At 47.0% G+C, this 19350-nt stretch overlaps 1 protein-coding gene across 2 annotated transcripts in view; it reads right to left on the bottom strand.

The window, feature by feature from the left end:
• RTTN (rotatin) overlaps positions 1 to 19350 on the bottom strand; it is a 978768-nt gene that overhangs the window by 407155 nt on the left and 552263 nt on the right. For both annotated transcript variants that reach the window (XM_069219896.1, XM_069219897.1), the window contains exons 32-34: positions 15516 to 15593; positions 1826 to 2012; positions 47 to 132 (exon numbers count right to left, since the gene is read on the bottom strand). In XM_069219896.1, coding sequence (XP_069075997.1) covers positions 47 to 132; positions 1826 to 2012; positions 15516 to 15593 — 351 coding nt within the window. The remainder of the gene's footprint in view (positions 1 to 46; positions 133 to 1825; positions 2013 to 15515; positions 15594 to 19350) is intronic.

Raw genomic sequence — 19350 nt, 5'->3', positions numbered from 1 at the left:
ACTGACAGACTGATTCGTCAAACACACACATGGCACTTGCACTTACTGTAGTAGTGGATGTGGATTGAGAACCTTGTGAACCATTGGACAAATTGGACGGAGCCCTCCAGAACAGAACCGTGTCATCCAATCCTACAAGAAAATATATTAAGATTCACTAATGTGTTTTTAATGTGCTTCATTTTTTTTTAATTTTGAGATTATGAAAAACAGAAACATATTTAAGAAAAACTATCTTTATAAAATTAAAACATATTGCTTTAATTTGCTTTTGAAGGACATTAAACTATGAAGAAAAAGTTCCTTGTCATCAGTGTTCATTTCAATTCATAAAGTGTACCTACTGAAAACTATCTTTGAAGCATACTTCACCCCAAAAAACGTTCAGAATGCCAGCATCACACAGGTGCTGCTGACCGGATCTGGCAAAACCTGGACGGTGTAAACTGCATTGGAATCCTGTGCCATCAGATCTAGTGTATTTAGACTGAACATTAAGACACCAGTAAAAGTAATGTAAGATGGCAGTGAGAAAAAAGACTATATAGGGAACCAGTATTGATCAGAATCAGCAAACGTTTTCAAAGAAGACATTATTTCTTCTGCTGACTCCTTATATTTGAAAGACATGCCCAGCAATAATTCCCGAAGGTGGAAATACTGCCCTTAAATCAAAGAAAACATTACCAACTATGTTGAACTGTAGATCTTGTTAAGCATTTGCTGTAGCATCAGAATGTAGGCACCATTGATTTAACAAGTAAAGAAAGACCTCTAAATGATTCACAACTCTCATAAAAAGACTTTTACAGGTTTTGCGTCCTTCCCAGAAGTCCAATGACTGCTAGTTTTGGGTAGAGTTTCTTCCATGCTGCAGGGTTAAACGGTCAGTCTGCTGAATGCCAGTGCTGATTAGGCTGCAAGACCTTGAGGTTTTACCTTCTCTGATAGACAAAATTTGTTCTAAATGTTCTGCTCCCTTCCTATGGTTGAACAGTAAGCTTATTCCTGGTGACTGTTACTGAGCTGGAAATTCTACTTCTTTGGAGGTTCCTAACCGTCTAGCTTTCTTCAAGGGCAGGTATAGCTCCAGGCTCGTGTACATTCGGGTCAAACACAACTTTACTTTAGCGGTCCACATCACTTTCAGGGAATGTTTTTAGGAATCCAAAGCTTTTCAATCAGATGTGAAATAGGATCAAAACTTTATGGCATGGCACTAAGAGGTTTTCTGCAAAGGGCTCATCCGTAACATTTGCTACCGCTTACAGGTCATACGAGTTAGCAAAGTTGGATGGAAACAGTATCTGCATCACAAATACAGAGCACCAAAGAAGTCCGTACAAGTGCCACTAGTGCTGATCCATCCTAGATTTCAGAGGATCAATACGGGAGTCCCATACAGGCAAATCCTATCGCGAAGGATTCCACAATGGAGATTACAATCAGTGTATGTGTGATACTACACGTACTTACCTTACTTAAAAGTATTCAAGACGTTTGCCTATGAACAGTTTAGACAAAAAACATAAGTTACTTCCCAAAAGGGAGATACAGCTGTTATTCATAAGTAAATGTTTTAAGAACTCTCTGCATGAGAAAACTACTCACTTTACCCAATATTTTTTCAATACCCAAACCCTGTCTGCTTCCCTTCTTTCCACCGTTGACTTTTCACTAGCTTGTAGTTCCACGTACTGCAGTGATCGTGGACTTTTTGAAAAAGATATGCTCTTCAGAAACACACACTGCGTTGCTTCAACAACACAAACGGCCATGAAAACCCCATCTCAGTACCGACAAACGAAACCAAACGACAACTTACCATATGAATAATTCTGCGGAGTCCAACTTGCAAAGTTATCACGGACATCGAAAGTATGACCGTTGAGGTAGCAGTGTTTAATCATTTGGTTCAAATGTTCATAGAAGTGGCAGTGGTGTAACAAGGCCTGAAGAGCAGGTTTTCCTACGAGCGACAGCCCGGACTCGTCATCGTGGACACATGGCCCCTGGGGTGTAAAGCAACATCATTATCAGCCTCTGTTACAGCTGTTTATTGTAGAAGTCAAAACTGTTATCAAAGTCTGAAACACAATATATTCCTACTGCACATAACACGTTAAAACAATTTTACACACATGAACAGTTTTCAAAGATTACTGAAAAATGTAAAGACATTAATCACAGATATAACACCATACCCAAATAATATTAACCAACTGGAAATTTGTTTTAGTTACAGCTCAAGCAAAAAGTCATCACCTCGTCATCTGCCATGTATGCCCTTGACATTTAATGTGTGAACACCAAAGTCACTGCTACCCTCAAAGACAGGGTATACTTCGTCCTTCCATCACAGACTTCACCCGTTTGCCTTTCAATAGCAGAACTAACCAGACCAATCTTAAGCTTGTATTAAAAAGACAAAATGAAAACTGACAACCTCGATGGGTTTTGCTTTGGTATAGTGGTTGTACAAGGAGTTGCACAGAATATGGATGAATGTATGCACACCACTATAACAACATACCAACAGATCTTCAGATGCCCATGCAAACACACCAATAGGCAGAAAAATAACATTACAAGCAGCCATTATCATCAAACAAGTCCCATACGTATATATATGTAGCATGGAAGCACAGGTTGCAATGCAACAGAAGGCATAAGAGGTGTGCCCTCTGCTGATGGGTGGGGGGTGCAGTTGCTGTTGGCAAACAAAGGCAAAGGGTGAGGACACAGGTTGACATTTATGAAGAGGCCGAGGTGCCTCAAGGAAGCTTAGGACGAGGGACCGTAGCAGGCATAGGGTGGTGTGCCCCAGGAATGCGCAGGGTCGGGTACCTCAAGGCTGCAATGAATAGAGTCTCTCAAGGAAGCAACTGGTGATGTGACTCGAGAAAATATTGGCAAGTGGCTTAGGTGAACCCTCTGTAGGTCAGCATGGGGCAAGGTGCCAAACGGGAGCACCCGGTGAAGTGCCAAATGGGAGCACCCGGTGAAGTGCCAAACGGGACCACTGGTGGAAAGGCCAAAGGGCATCATAAGAAGTAGTGGCCGCATGGGAGCATGAGGAGAAGGGCCGTGGGTTCAAATTAACAAATAAACACCTGGTGGAAGCCGTCCACTTCATTGTGTCTGAAGTTAAGAAACATTTGTGTTGGGAGCAGGGGCGGAGTGGTGGAGAAAATAGGACTGGGAACAAAAAATAAAAGTGAACCATATTGGCGAATCAGATAGCAAAAAAAAGGTGACCCATGTTTGCAAACTGGAGCAGTTGTGGGCGTGCAAAGAGACGTTGGATAGTTCTGTCCAGACACGCCCTGTCAGACCAGCCCACTGGGCACTGCAAGGTGGTGCGTACCGGGGGATGGAGTCAGTGATGGTTAGTCTCTCGTTTACAATGGGCAAGCCACACCGGTCAATTTGATTTTGCTAGGACTCCCCATTTGTGCCTACATGCTGATGAATTTAATTCAAAATCTTTCATTGCATATATAAGACAGTCACCCGCAGCTCAACGTGGCTTAATTCAATAGTTTTTTTAAAAGTTTTTTTTAACAACTGTTTCATTAAATTTTGTTCGAAAGAAAAACAGATGAAGCAAAACAGTGCAGTGCATATCAGTGTGAGACGACATAGCGTGTACACCACCCCAGAGTCCAAGAAGGGGTGTGAAATATACAACAACCTGAGCAAAGCCAAGCAGTACAACATTGGATACCCCCAACCTCCCTTGCAAAGAATTCCCTGAGTAACCAATTCCTCATAATACCATAGATACAACATCATAATTATACCACAGTTGGTTGTCACATCTTCCGAACCGCACAACAACCCAAGCATCAGCCCTCATCTTCAGTGTTGCGATCAGAACTGGACTCCTCCGATCCCAAGAAGCGTTCCAGTAATGTCCCCCAAACCATTATATCTCTTAGGACACCCTCCAAACTATGTGTCATTCTCATATTCTGCTCTTCATCAGCTCCCCCACTCCAGTACATCTCGGGCCCAGAGAGGAATAATAGGACACCAAACACTCATCCGGCCTATAGCCACTCTACGTCTAGCCAATACCAATGCAAGCTGTGCGAGTCAATGTGGGCTACGCTCTTCTTTTGATCTACGCATCACAACTAAAAGACAGGTCAGTGGTGTCGCCTTCAGCCCCAATCCCATGACCCTATCTGTTATCGGGACCACCTCCCACCAGAAGTGTTGCACCTCCATACAGGACCAAGCCATGTGGAGAAAGGTCGCACCCATCTCCCCACATCTAGGCCACCCAACCACCTTTGTCTGGCCAATCTTATTAAGACGGGCAGGTGTGAGATACACACAGTGAACAAAGTTAAAACGTAAGAGCTTAAATATGTTATTACAGGAGACCGTGCGCACCAACAATGGAGCCATATCCCATTCCGCATCCCCCAAAGGGTCCTCCAGTTCTCGATCCAATGCCCTACGCGCCACACACTCCCAACCTGGCTGATCCCCCCCCCCCCGGAGCGCTTTATAAAACCGGGTAATCAAGTGAGATTCCTCCTCCCAGTTTATCAATCCATTCAACACTTGCGATGCAGGAGCTGCCATCAGAAATCCAGACCAAATCTCTCGAGCCACCACGTGCACCTTAGCATACTGCAGAAACTGCCCAGAGCTCAGTCCAAACGTACCTCACGCCTCCTGAAAGGAGATTAACTCCCCATTGGGATATAAATCACCCGCTAAAAAGCAACCTCCCGCTCTCCAAGGATCCATTGTCATTACAGTATCCATATTCCTAAAAGGGACTAAATCCCAGGCCTTCAACTCCCTGTCAAAAGGAGCACGGCGAATCACTTTGACTGCCTGCTTCCATATCCATGCAGTGGTTTGAACCAGGTAAGGGACAGCAGCCTCAGAATGACCTCCCGTCATCAAGGCATGCACCAATTCCTCTCCTCCCATTATACCCGACAAAAGTTGTTTCTCCCAGTTATCAGACGGAGACATCCACTTTGCAGCATGTTGCAGGAGTGCTGCATAATAATAGTGCCTGATATTCGGAATAGCCAACCCTCTGTCTACCATCTCCTTCTGCAGAGTGGACAAGGCCACTTTACTACGACGCCCGGCCCAGACCAATGAGATCAGCAATCTATCCAGCCATTTGAATAGTGGAGCGCCAACGGAAATAAAGAGTTCTGCACAAGATAGAGGCACCGCGGCAAAACACCATCTTGGCCACCGCCGCCCTCCCCATAACGGAAAGAGGCAGCCTATCACAAAACAAGACAGAATGCTCCAGCCCGGTCACAACCTGCTCAATATTGTGCTTCAAATGTGCCTCCACCGTATGAGTGACCCAGATGCCCAGGTATCTAAAACTTTTGATCTCCCACCTGAGCCCCACCCCGGCAAATCCTCCAATGGAGCACCACTTAAAGACCCCAAGGGAAACAGAAGCAACTTTCTCATGTTTACCCAAAGCCCAGACATACTCCTGAATTCTACCAGTAATTGCAACAACAGAGGCACCGAAACTCCCGGCTCCCGTAGATATAACAATGCATCATCAGCATACAGAGAGACAATGTGAGTGACCCGTCCCACCTCAACACCCCAAGGCGCCAGTTCCCCATGAAGCCAAACCGCCAGTGGCTACACCGCCAAGGCAAAAAGAAGCGGGGAGAGAGGGCAGCCCTACCTAGTACCCCTCCTGATTATCCAGGAGTCAGAGTGCAGTAGGTGCAGTATACAGCATACAAACCCAAGAGCAGAAATGAGAGCCAAATCCCATTCCTCGCAGCACCTCCAGTAAGTAGCCCCACTCAACCGTGTCAAACGCCTTCTCTAGGTCCAACGACACCAGCGCTAAGTATTCCCCAACACCCTTAGTTTCATGCAGGACATGTGTTAAACGACGTAAATTATGAGTTGTGCTACATCCAGGTATGAAACCACATTGATCTTAATGCACCAATCCCTGAATCACTCCACATAGCCGAGTAGCCAGTATTTTACATAGAATCTTTACATCGCAATTCAGCATGGTAAGCGGGCGATAAGAAAAAGGGTCACACGGGTCCCCGCCAGGCTTAAGCATTAGACAGACGACGCCCTGACGCATGGATTCCGGAAGTATACCCGCACCCGAGCCTCCTCAAACACCTTCTCTCTCAGCTGAGAGGAAAACGTTTGGTACAGCTCAATTGAGATTCCATCCCCACCCGGAGATTTAGCCTTCGAGAGCACCTCCACAGCCGCCATCATTTCCTCCACCGTTATCTCAGCATCTACACTCTCCATATGCTCCAATTCCAGCCACGGCAAACACATTTGGCACAGAAACCCTTCTAAATCAGAATCCGATACCGGTACTCCGGCGCAGGACACGCCTCGCAAGTGTGCCACCAAAACTCAATAGATGTCCCCCCCGATTAGTGACCTGCACACCACCAGCATCCCTGATGCGCAAAATGGGAGGAGATTCAACCTATGGCTTAAGTATCCACGCTAGTAATTTACCAGACTTATCAACCTCCCTATGAAGGCACTGTCTATAGGATCTGAGTGTGACCTTATCTAATGTCTCCCAGCAGCTACTAACCTTCTTATAAAAGCCGAGCTGCTCGGGGTCTATCTCCCCAGTTAATTCTACACGATGTTGCATTTCCCCCAGCTCCTTCTCAGAACTGGAAAGCTCCTGCTCCATCTGCTTGCATACACCACAGACCGTGCCTAGACAGACCCCTCTCAACACAGCCTTCAGGGCCTCCCATTCCACACTGTCCGGGAGTCTGTCATCCCCCAATTGTGATCCACATAATCTTCAAGGGCCACAGCTATTTTTTCGCGACAGCACGCATCCATCAGAAAATGTGTAGGCATACGCCAACTGCGTCTCACCTCCGCATCAGATCCCCACTGCATTTGCAGCAACACTGGTGCATGATCAGATAAAAACCTCCCCATATGCCTGACGTCACCCACCTGTGAACGAGTGAACCCACCCAAGAGGAAACGGTCCAGACGACTACATGTATTATGCGCCTTAGAGTGACAAGTGTATTCCCTGCTCGCCGGATGTAGTTCCCTCCATTAATCCATTACAGAGCCCCAAATTGTGCATGACCTCCATGAGAGACCTCACCATCTAAGGCTTGGTACCCAATTTAGACAGATAACAATCCCTTTTCCCATCCAAAATACAATTATAATCTCCTGCCCATATTAGGGGTTCTCCAACACCCTCCACCAGGACCTCAGAAATATTATCAAAGAATGCTCGGTCATCCACATTAGGCGAATAGGTATTGAGAACAGTAAGAGGCAACCCGTCCAGCGTGCCCTGCACAAGTATAGATCTCCCATCTACATCCGCTTCACTGTAGGTATGCACAAATGGGACACCCAGCGCAATCCAGACCATCACGCCCCTGGCATAGGAGGAGTAGGACGAGGAGAACACCTGCCCCTGCCACTTTCTGTGACTCCTCCTCCGTCAATTGCGTCTCCTGGAGACAGGCTTTATGAATCTTATGCCACCTTAGGAAAGAGTGCACCATGTAATGCATAGTATATGTTTTCAACCTGCTGACATTCCATGTCAGTGTTAAGCTGTCTCCCCGTGTAAATGGGGCAAAAACCCTATCCCTTGTACTTCCCCTCCCCCCTCCTCCCTCCAGGGTAGAGAAAGCAGTGTAAGTCCACACAACATGTCCCACACTCATCCACCCACTGCTGATACAACCCACAACCACATGCACAAATGCACTAACTAACAAACCGCAAACCCCTAGAATCCACCCCGGATAAACAGTAAAACAGCAACCTCAAAACATACTGTAGGTCCATGTGTATGTATGCTACTAGGACAACAGCCTAATCCCCAACAACCCACTCCCTACCACAACAGTGGAAGTGAACACACCCCATCCCGTTAACAGAAATCAATGTGCCCAGGAACCTTATCAGTTATAGGCATGGAGAAGAATATCCCCCCCCCCACCATTATATTAATCAGCACCATGCAATGCCCCCTGACATCCATGCACCTCACAGTGCCTGAGACCACAGACCGCCCAGAGCGTGCCCCTCAGACACAAGCCCAAACTCCCACGGCTCCCAGTTAGTCAGCACTAACAAGGAGCAAACAGTATCAAATATCAACAGAAATTGATTCTATTCGTGCGTCCAATGGCTCATTACTCTCATCAGTTATCTCAGGCACCACAACAGCCATGGTACCGTCCTGTTGAATTTCAACTCTGTCATCAAAACCGGCAGTTCCCTGAGCAGAGATCTGCGTCTTGCTCTCCCCACGCTTCCTCCAGTCTGTATCATCCACACCAGAAGTACGAGCAGCCCCCCTGGTGGGCCTGACAGAGCATCCCGTGCCCGCCTTGCCCCATATCTCCAACCATCTCCAGACCTCCTCAGGATGTTCAAAGAAGTGCGGCTTGCCCCCAGAAAGCACCTTCAGTCGCACCAGGTATAGCAACCTATATCTGATATTCATGGCGCGTAGCTTCGCCTTCACCTCCAGAAATCCTTTACTGGAGGTCTGGACTTTGTGTAGTCCGGGTAGATTGAGATCTTGCTATTTTTGAAGACAGCCGTATAAGTCTCTCGGGCAGCCCACAGGATACTGTCCCTATCTTTATAATTCAAGAGGCGCGCGATGATGGCCCTCGGAGGCGCCCCAGGCCTAGGAGGGGCGACCTAAGCCCTGTGCACCCGCTCCACCACAAATACCCTAGACAGACCCTCAGGCTTCAGCACATCTGTGATCCTTCGTTTCACAAAGCCCTCTGTCAAGGAACCCTCTGCCCGCTCTGGAAACCCCAGGAGGCGCACGTTGTTCCTATGGGATCTGCCTTCTGAGTCCTCCAGCCTAGCCTCCAACATCCCGACCATGGAAGTTATGTGTGCCATCTGCTTGCGTAGATTGGTTACCTCCACCTGCAGGTCCACAATAGACCCCTCCGCCACCTTGACCTTATCAGAAACATTATGAAGGTCCCTCCGAAGAAGGTTCACCTTCACAGCCACAGCCTCGATCTTACCCTCAAGGACCACATGGGAGCCCTGTATTGCAGCCTGTAGCTCAGCGCAAGAGGGCTCCTTCGCTGGGGTGGGTGCCACCGAAACCCCCCCAGGGGCACCCATATGAGTCTGGCACTTCGACCCCGGGGCGGGCGTAGTATATTGCTCCATAGTATTCCCCTGTGAGGCAGTGGACTGCTGATGCATTCCCGACCAGTCAATAACCGTAAATGCAGTTCCACAGTACCTTATTACCAGGATGGCAATAGTATACAGTCCAGGGCCACACTCCCAAACAGGGCAGCTCAGGCGTCAGGTCCCCAAGGGCCCAGAGCGAATAACCATATAGTCACAGCACACAAGGCGTCCCAGGTCCAGGGGCTAAGAAGGCCTAGCAGAGGCTCCCCAGAGCAGGGCTGAAAGTGCACCCCTCCAGGAAGCTCACCAGCAGGGCATCCCGGCCCTCCTCATCAGGGCCACAGACCAATCCACCAGAGAGAGCGCCCAGGCCACGCTCTAAAACTGCCCGGCAAGCACCCCCTCAGCGCCTCCAAATTGCACCCAGCCAACGCCAATCCGGGCCCCAACAGGATCAAGGCACCGATCATGTTCCGCGCGTCCGGGAGGAGCGCGGAACCGAGCTTATAAATAAAGAGGGGGCTGCACTGACGCAGTTCTTCCCCAGTAACACAGTGAACTGTCTGCGTGGTCCTTTAAGCGCAGCGTATAAGCCCCACGTCTACACTGGCGACGAGGAGGCCCATGAACCCTGCGCCGTGCAGGAGCAGAAAAGACGACGAGTGCGGAGCCCGCCCGAACGCGCCCGTGACATCCGGCGACCCCTCTTACCCCGACCCTGACTGAAGAAAAGAAACGCGTGCGACCTACCAGAGCGGGTCCGCCGCACCACTGGTGGAGGCCGCTGTGCGCCCGCTGGGTCACAGACCATCTGCACCCGGCGCGCGCTAATTGGCACTGCGGGGGTTGCTGACGTGGACCCAGGAACGACGAGGCGGCCCGACCTCAGACGGTGAGGCAGTTTCAGCGCTCCAGTCCGAGGCCTGCGTGTACCACGTGGGAGGCAGGATCCACGTGTGCTCTCGGTTGCCGGGAAACGGCAACGAAAACACACGGCCGCGCTCCCCGAGAGAGGGACGCACTGATTGAACTGAGCGCCTGCAATTAGGAGTGGAAGAACTCCGTAAAAGAAAAAGTACAAAATAAAAGAAAAAATATATATTTTTACAATAGAGACACGGCAAAGGGCACACAAGATGAAAAAAATTAAGTGAAGCTCCAGAAAAAAAAAAAAAAAAAAAGAGAATAAACAAATAAGAAGCAGAAAAGAAAGGAGCATCAACAAAAAACTGAGAGAAAGAGGCCCCAACCATTAAGAGCAGTGAAAAGGGGCATTAAAATATAGAAAAAAAAAAAGAGAATAATCATCCAAAGGTATAGTCAGAAAGGAAGATGAGTGCACCACAGCAAGACAATCCTCAGCCGCCTGCGCAAGCAAACACCAGGGCTCACTCCTCAGTCACCGCGCTGCCACCATTCAGCCAACTAATTGATCCGGCCACTGCAGCGCCAAGATGGCGCCTGTGGCTCAATCGACTGGAAAACTACTTCTGTGCTACTAGAGAAACAGATGGAGCAGTACGCAGATCCCTCATGTTGCTAATGGGGGGAGAGGAACTGCAAGAGTTATTTGATGCGCTACCAGACACAGGGGATAAGTCAGATTTTGACGCCGCAGTCCTAGCATTAAACAAACATTTTGACCCACAACTAAACTCAGACTATGAACGCTTCAAGCTTTGCCAAGCTCAACAAACTGATGTCGAGTCAATGGACATGTTTTACGCGCGGCTGAGGAAACTAGCAAGCTCGTGCGTAGGGCTTATGCAGCAAGAAGAGATCAGAGCCCAGATAATCCAAGGGTGCCGATCCAACGCCCTGAGAAAACTTATCCTACGCCAACAAGGCATCTCTCTTGATGACATACTGGTCCTGGCACGGTCACACGAACTGTTGGCAGTGCGGGCGGATGCCATGGCAGCGGTGAGGGGTCAATCGATGGCAGCTTCGTCTAACACACGCCCACTTCAAGTAAAAGAAGAGCAAATAGAGGCCATTCACGCTCGCCCACCGTCAGGGCACAAGCCAAACTTTTTCAGGGCTAGTGAACGCACCTGCGGCAGCTGTCGGTATGAACACAGGACAACGTCAGGATGCCCGGCAAAAGGGAAAACGTCTAACCAGTGCGGCAAGAACAACCATTTTGCCAAAGTATGCAGGTCAGGACGAAGCAAGCCAGTAGACCAGACAGGAAAAGACGCCAAAGTCAGGAGTGTGAGTAAAGGCAAGGACGACTCTAAGGAAAGCACAACTCAAGGAATGCCCGTCTTTGAAGAAGATGAAGACAAAGACATCTTTGTAATCTCGTTCACCGGTGCAAGACAACAAAAGAAGCGACCGCCACCAATGAGCAACATTCAAGTCAATGGCATATCAGCAACAGTACTCATCGACACGGGCGTCTGTTAACGTAATGGATGACACCCTGTTCCGACAGCTGGTCCCGACACCATCTCTCACCCAAACGAACACCAAAATATACAACTACGGAGGTCGAGAGCCGCTGCAAGGCACGATAGAAGTGTCTGTGGCCAGTGGAAGTGTTTCAACACAAGCAACATTTTATGTGGTAACGGGAGACCGAGGTACACTGTTGGGTTGTCACACTGCGGACGAGCTGGAACTGGTGTTCTTTGCACGACAAATATACGAATCACATGTCGAACAGCTGGTTGGGGAGTTTCCGCAGTTATTTGAGGGGGATGGGACGGTTAAAAGGCAAACAAGTCAAACTTCACATAGACCCAAGCGTCCCGCCAGTTGCTTTGAGACATCGGCGTGTGCCATTCCATTTACGACCGGCAGTGGAAAAGGAGTTGCAGTTACTGGAAAGCCAAGGAGTAATTGAAAAGGTAGAAGGGCCAACACTGTGGGTTTCACCTCTGGTAATAGCGCCGAAACCTAAGCAACCTGGTGCCATTCGTCTATGTGTCGATATGCGCATACCCAACAAAGCCATCAAGAGGGAGAGGCACATAACACCTACCATGGACGATATTATAGCCGATCTGAATGGAGCACAGTGGTTCTCAAAATTGGACCTGAATGCTGGGTATCATCAGCTAGAATTGGACCCAGAGAGTAGGAACATCACCACGTTCTCAGCGCATGTGGGGCTTCGGCGATACAAGCGGTTGAGCTTTGGGGTGTCCTCGGCTGCAGAGGTGTTCCAGAATGCTATTCGAGAGACTCTGTCTGGATTACCAGGGGTGATAAATCTAAGTGACGACATCCTCATACACTCTAAGACAAGAGACGAACACCATCACCACCTGAGAGCCACGTTGCAGCGGCTAGCAGAGGCAGGGCTGACACTCCACAGAAAAATATTTGCGTTTTACCAAACGTCGGTGGAGTTTTTTGGTTATGTGTTTTCTAAAGAAGGCTTGCAAGTAGACCCACGAAAAGCGGACGCCATTCGGCAAGCCATGATTCCAAAGAATCCCACAGAAGTGAGAAGTTTCCTAGGCATGGCCACATACTGCGGAAGGTTCATTCCACAGCTCGCTACTATGGCAGAACCACTCCGACAACTCACGAAGGGAGTACAGAGGTGGGAATGGAGCTCGGCTGCAGACAAAGCGTTCACGGACATCAAAGCAGCGCTATTAGATAAAGCAACCATGGCATACTTCAATCCCCATCGACGGACGGAGGTCGTGGTTGATGCCAGTCCCGTAGGACTCGTGCCGTTCTTCTCCAAGAACAGAATCACCAGGAATGGGTTCCGGTTGCATATGCCAGCAGGGCGTTGTCTGCAGTCGAGACCAGATATGCACAGATTGAGCGTGAAGCGCTAGCTATTCAATGGGCGTGCAGACACTTTCATCTGTACTTATATGGACAAGAATTCCAAGTGGTAACTGACCACAAGCCTTTAGTGTCTCTGTTTGCTGGAAGTATGCGTCTGGCGCCTCCACGAATACAGCGGTGGGCCGTTCTGCTTCAGCCCTATCGATTTACTGTGGTCTATCGACCAGGAGTAAACAACCCAGCTGATTACTTGTCTCGCCACCCGTCTCCGGTAATGTCCGATGAATACCAGGAAAAGGATGAGGAGAGCACGGAAGTGTTTGTAAACATGGTTGTGCAGTCGGCATGTCCTAATGCTCTTGGGATAGTCGACATTATGGATGCCACCAAAACAGATGTGGTGTTGAATCAAGTTAAGGAAGCCCTAGAGCACAGACAATGGAAACACTTCCTGGAAAAGACGAAAGTATCCACTCTGGAGCATAAGGAAATGATGCAGGGGATGTGGAGAGTGCGAGACGAGCTCTCCGCAGATGGTCAAGGGCTAATTCTGAGGGGAAGGAGAATTGTGTTCCCTCGAATTCTGTGGGCCCGAGTGGTGGAGTTGGCCCATCAGGGTCATCAGGGTGCTGCCAAAGCCAGGTTGCGTGCCAAAGTGTGGTTCCCTGGTATGGACGGTCAGGTGGATGAGCTGGTGGGGAAGTGTCATTCATGCATCTTCACATCTGGAGAGCCACCTGGCTGCCCAATCATCACGGAACCAGCCAGTCAGAAACCGTGGACGAAAGTGAGCATGGACTTAGGCAGTTTTCTGGACGGGAGGTTGACGGTCGTCCTTATGGATTCGTATACAAAGTTTCCGGTCGTTGAAGTCGTGTCCTTGACCTCGTTCGAGAATGTACGGCCAATACTTCAAAAGACATTCGCCATGTTTGGGCTCCCGGATGAAGTCAGGACTGACAACGGGCCTCCGTTCCATGGACAAGAGTTTAGGTCTTATCTGGATGGTCTGGCCATACATCATCGGAAAGTCATGCCTTACTGGCCTCAGGCTAACGATGATGTCGAAAGGTTCATGCGCACGCTAAACCAAGCATTACGGATAGGGGTGGAACAGCGAGAAGATGGAGAAACTTGTTTGCAGCAGTTCCTCAGTGCTTATCGCCAGACCCCACACAGCACCACAGGGTGCGCCCCGGCTGCGTTGATGTTTAGAGCTCCACAGAGAGATTGTATCCCGGCTGGTCCCCACTGGGTGGCCCCAGAATTAGATATCCAAGCTACCCAGCGCCGCCTAGAACTTACTAACCGAAAGGCTACGGAGAAACGGCGAAGTAGGTTTAGAGACTTTCAAGAAGGTGATCTGGTGATAGTCAAAAGTCGCCGGCTAGGAGGAAAGTTTCAAACAACTTTTGAACCTGAATCATGGCAGGTCATCGGAGTAAAAGGTGCCATGGTGACAGCGGCTCGAGGAAGGCAGAGAGTCACCAGGAACGTGTCACAATTCAAGAGAGCAGGAGCCTCGGCCCAGTCGGGGAATAATGGAGAGATCGAGGAAGAGTCTGGTGTCATCACGAATGATATTGGAAGGACTGAAGATAACACAGCATCCGTCCCAGAAGTGCAAAGGTCATGAGCAAAGGAGGGTGAGCCTGAAGGGGCGTCTCACAGAGGTGGGAGGTATCATCTGCGGCCCAATCCCATGCCGAACAGTCAACTTAAAGATTTTGTTTGTCCTCTATACTAGTCGTCGGTTAAATCCTGGTGTGGTCGTCTAGGGACGGTACCCTGCAGGGATTTTTGCAAAAGAAGAACACAAGAAAAAGCCGTTTTCAGAATTTGAAGTGAACCACTACCCTCTTTCTGGGTTATTATTTTGTTTGTTTGAGTTGCAGGTTTTCTATTGGGGACTCTTGTTTGGGTCCGGTTAAATGTGTGCATTTGTTCTACTGGCCCGTGTGAATTAAAACATGGGAGGGATGTAGAGAGCCATCCGGCCTCTCCTATAATTTGTATCATGTTCCGCGCGTCCGGGAGGAGCAAAGAACCGAGCTTATAAATAAAGAGGGGGCTGCACTGATGCAGTTCTTCCCCAGTAACACAGTGAACTGTCTGCGTGGTCCTTTAAGCGCAGCGTATAGGCCCCACGTCTACACCGTTGGCCATCTTGCCAGGCCCCGCCCTCGCTTAATTCAATAGTTAAACGCACATAACATATCTGGGGTCGACTTTGTGCAACATAACCTCTACGTTAATTAATACAAGAACAATTTGGCAGAATTTAATATAGAGGAGGGGTTGAGGTAGGAGAAAAAAATCTAAAATACATAAATTACGTTAATAAATCGGGCAACAGAAACCAAAGGTTCAAATAAGTGTCCTAACAAACAGCAAACTAAAAAAAACACTTCTTTCTTTCAGATCAGAATAGCATATTAAATTATCAGGTATCACACAACTGGGTTGTCATTTAATATTTTCCTAAATAAATCCTAATAGCGAACTACGTCGTCTCTTGTTATAACTAGTAGCTCAATGTGTTATGCACGTTAATACCGTGATCTAATCCAGTTAATGAATTTTCCACTGACCTGCCAAGAGCAGCCCTCTGTCTCTTCCATATCTGCCGGCATCGGAATAACAAGCAGGTTCTGAAGAATGTATGCAGCCTGAAACACAAAACTTTGTCAACACTGCCATCTAAAGGAAGCAACGGCTAAACGCAGCCTACCACTTAAAAAGTGTAGCAATTACAGCATGAAAGCATCTCCTAATCCCGTCTGGTCAGAAAACCACATTTATTTTAATTCACATATCTAACGAGGGTTTGCAAAAGCACGTTTCAGTCCTGTACAGAATAAAACGGAGATGGGCGACCAGCTTCGCATTTGCCGTTGTGTCAGAGCACATATTCCATTTTCTAACTTTTTGACAAGTGGTAGGGATTAGTGAAACCTAAACAAATGACACATTTATAAGGATACGGATATATGTTTGGAAAGGCTACCTCTTTGATTTTTTTCAAAGATTAATTTTAAAGGAGCAAGTGAGGTATTAACGTTAAGTGTCTTCCGTATAGACTTAACAGTTCCGACTATAAAAGGGGGAATTGATTAGTTTAGAACCCAGGAGGATGACTTTAAAGTTCAAATTAATTACGCTGAATACTGAAAAATATCTTTTGAAGTAAGGAAATATCTTTTCAGGAAGGTTTCTTCTTCGATACCGAGCAGCAGTTTAACTTCGCGTCAAGCACAGTCTCACAATGGTTAGGTGGGAATAGGTGCCTATGGAACAAGGTATTAATACTACATAGGGCTACCCAATATTGCCCCAAGGAATTGGGTAAAGGCAATTGTCAAGAATAAAAATGTTCCTGGAGGAGGTATTTATACATAATTCTACAAATTCATTCACATTGGTCAAGCAAATCTAATATCCACAATTGGAGAAACGTGACTGTACACAAGTACTGTTAAACATAAAATGTACTGTAATCAAAACATTATACTAACACTAGAATTAAGGTAATGAGCGTTGGTACATCATTCCATCAACACACTGCAACCCCCACAGCGATCCCTCACTTAGTACTGGGGTTAAATCCAACGATCCTGGAGAGGTGCCTAACCCCTCTTGACACCAACATTTTTTTTATATAAAGTCCAAGATCTTGATAAATACTGAAATGTAACTTTCTGGATAAGGGAATATTTCCCCAGGAAGGTTTCTTCTTCGATACAAAGCAGAAGTTTACCTGCTCGTCAAGCACAGTCTCACAAAAGTGAGGTGGGAATAAGTGTTATGGAACAAGGTAGCCACATTGCCTTACGGAAAATGACAGCGCTATTTTTGTCAGGGGTCCAAAAATTCTCCGACTATTGCTCATTTCTTTCAATAGGTGAAAGTATAAGGGTGTTAATGAAGGCCACACTACACACCTACTGGCTTGCAACACTGTCTTGTGCTTTAGTGTAGCGTTCGGTTTGGAGTCATGCTTCGGAGTATGCGACGCGAGAGAATGCACTTCTAACCATCGTTTCTGACATACTCAGCATAGTAATGGGCCATGCCCAAAAAGGATTGCAATTTACCAACATAAACAGGCGCCTAGGAGGTGCACACATGCAAAGTCAACTTGTACTGCCAATGAAGAAGGCTGTCTGGTGGCAAATTACCTTAAAATTAAGAAAAGATCATTAAATGTAGCGATGGAATCACTAAGGGTCATTAACATCAATGTATACAACCTGTAGAAATCCACGAGCAAGGAAGCTGTAGGCATTTTTTCTCAGTAAGACTGATCCCCCAATATAAAGAAGTAATACATATACCAATTAAGAATTTTCATTCTTGCAAGGTAACAGACTTCTCAACAAAGCTCTGGTTTCTGATATTCAACCTATTAAAAAAAGTTCAGAGATCTAAAGGAAAGTTACTTACCTTCAGTAACATTCTTTCTGGTGTATACTGTATTGGACCACAGATTCCTCATCTTTAGAACATTCCCAGCTGCTAGTCTAGATCCAGAAACCTTTACACAGTAGTGCTATCACATGCTATGGGTGCCACTGTGCGGCTCCATGTTAACTTAGTTTTGTCTGGAAGTGACAAGGACAGCCACGTCAGTGTAACATCTGCGAGCTGACATCAGTTTCTTTCTTGATTAGGTCTGTGCCCTTGGACATGGAGCACAAAAAAAACAACCAGAGTACCAGTGTGCAGACCTCTAGCTTGGGATTTTTATAGATGGAAAGAGGCCATTCCACTGAAGGGGAAGCAGGAGAGCAGCCAGGAATCGGCAGTTAGATCATTCACCAGAAAGAGTTACCAAAGGTAATTGACTTCTTCTTCTGATCAATACTTCTAAACACAGATTCCCCACCTTTAGAATAGATACCAAAGCAGTACCTTCCAAGATGGAGGGTCTCTTGAATAGGCTAAGACAAAAAGTACTGTAGGACTAAATGGGCAAAATGCTCTTCATGTCAGACCCAGCTGCAAAGGCAGTAGTGCTTCGGGAACATAGGGAAGGACACCCATGTCCGAGTCTGACAGATGCTAAGGTCACTCCAGGTGCCAACGCAGTGGTAGCAGGCACTTGCTCTGTTGCAATGATCCCTCTGCTATTCTGGAGATTACCTCTTCTTCTATGATTAGTAGATCCTTAAACTGAGAACTATTAATCTAAAGTCCTTTTCTGCACAACCTTGCCTTTCTTTGCCCTAGTAAACCCAATAAAAAGCTGACTGTCCACCTGATGGTCTTTGGTGCAATCTATGTAACTGCTCAACGCTCTTTTGGGGTCTAGCCAGTGGAGCCTCTCTTCCTCTTTAGAGGAGTGAGGCAGAGGTAAGGATGTTGGGAAGGAGATGGATTGGGCAATGTGAAAAGGGTTTTGGCAAAAAGGCAGCCTTGATCTACAACACTAGTTTGTCTGAGAAAAAGGTGGTTGTGGACAGCTGCAGAGAAAGAGCCTGAAGCTCACACGATGAGCAGCAGTAATTGCGAGAAAGAAAATAACTTACTTACCTGTAACCGTAGTTCTCTTGTATTGATATCTTTCATGGATTCACATGCTTCAATAATTTCCCTTTAAAGTGGGAGTCCCACGGTGCAATAATAAAGCAGTATGTGTCATTATAATAGGCTATAATGTCAAATCACAATAACTTTACTAGCCTATCTATTTCCTTTTTTTAAAAAGGACTAAACTTGAACTATAACCAATCAAGCAATAGTACCCCGTAGAACACTCCCAAGAGAGGCTGAGTCCCTGAAATTTTCAAAGCACAAGGAAATAAATCCTAAGTTGTAAGGGGAGCCTTTCGGGGTAGGAGGGTGGGTCACATGTGAATCTACGAAAGATACCAATACTGGAGAACTACAATTACAGGAAAGTAACTTTTCTTCTCTAGTATTGGATCTTTCATACATTCACATGCTTGAATCAGAATAACAAGCAGTTTATGTGTTTGCATACTTTTATAGTATTAGAACAAATAGAGGATGGTGGGTAGAAATATATACATAACATTCCTATGAAATTTAAAATAAACATATATGCATATACACATATATATGAATTCCATTAAAGTTTGCATAAATACAGAATCAAACACATGTAACCCAAAGAGGCTCACATTATGGAAGTGGTGCAATACAACCCATCCAACCACTGCATCACTGCCCTGTGCTGATTCCAGGCCACAATGCTGCACACATGTATGCTAACTCTTCGTGGTCGCAGCATGACATTTCTCCAGAGGCACTCCTGCAAATGAAGCAGTTGAGGGAGACAGTGCCCTAGTTGAATGTGCCCTGGTTTTTATTGTGAGCGGTTTGCCACCTTCGACTGGCAAAAACTCAATTGCGGCTGAGATCCACAGAGCAATGGTTGTTTCTGTGATTGCAGTACCCTTACAA

This window comes from Pleurodeles waltl, chromosome 2_2 (assembly GCF_031143425.1).
Source record: "Pleurodeles waltl isolate 20211129_DDA chromosome 2_2, aPleWal1.hap1.20221129, whole genome shotgun sequence".
Classification (NCBI taxonomy): Eukaryota; Metazoa; Chordata; class Amphibia; order Caudata; family Salamandridae; genus Pleurodeles; species Pleurodeles waltl.
This window is presented reverse-complemented; position numbering and strand designations above follow the sequence as displayed.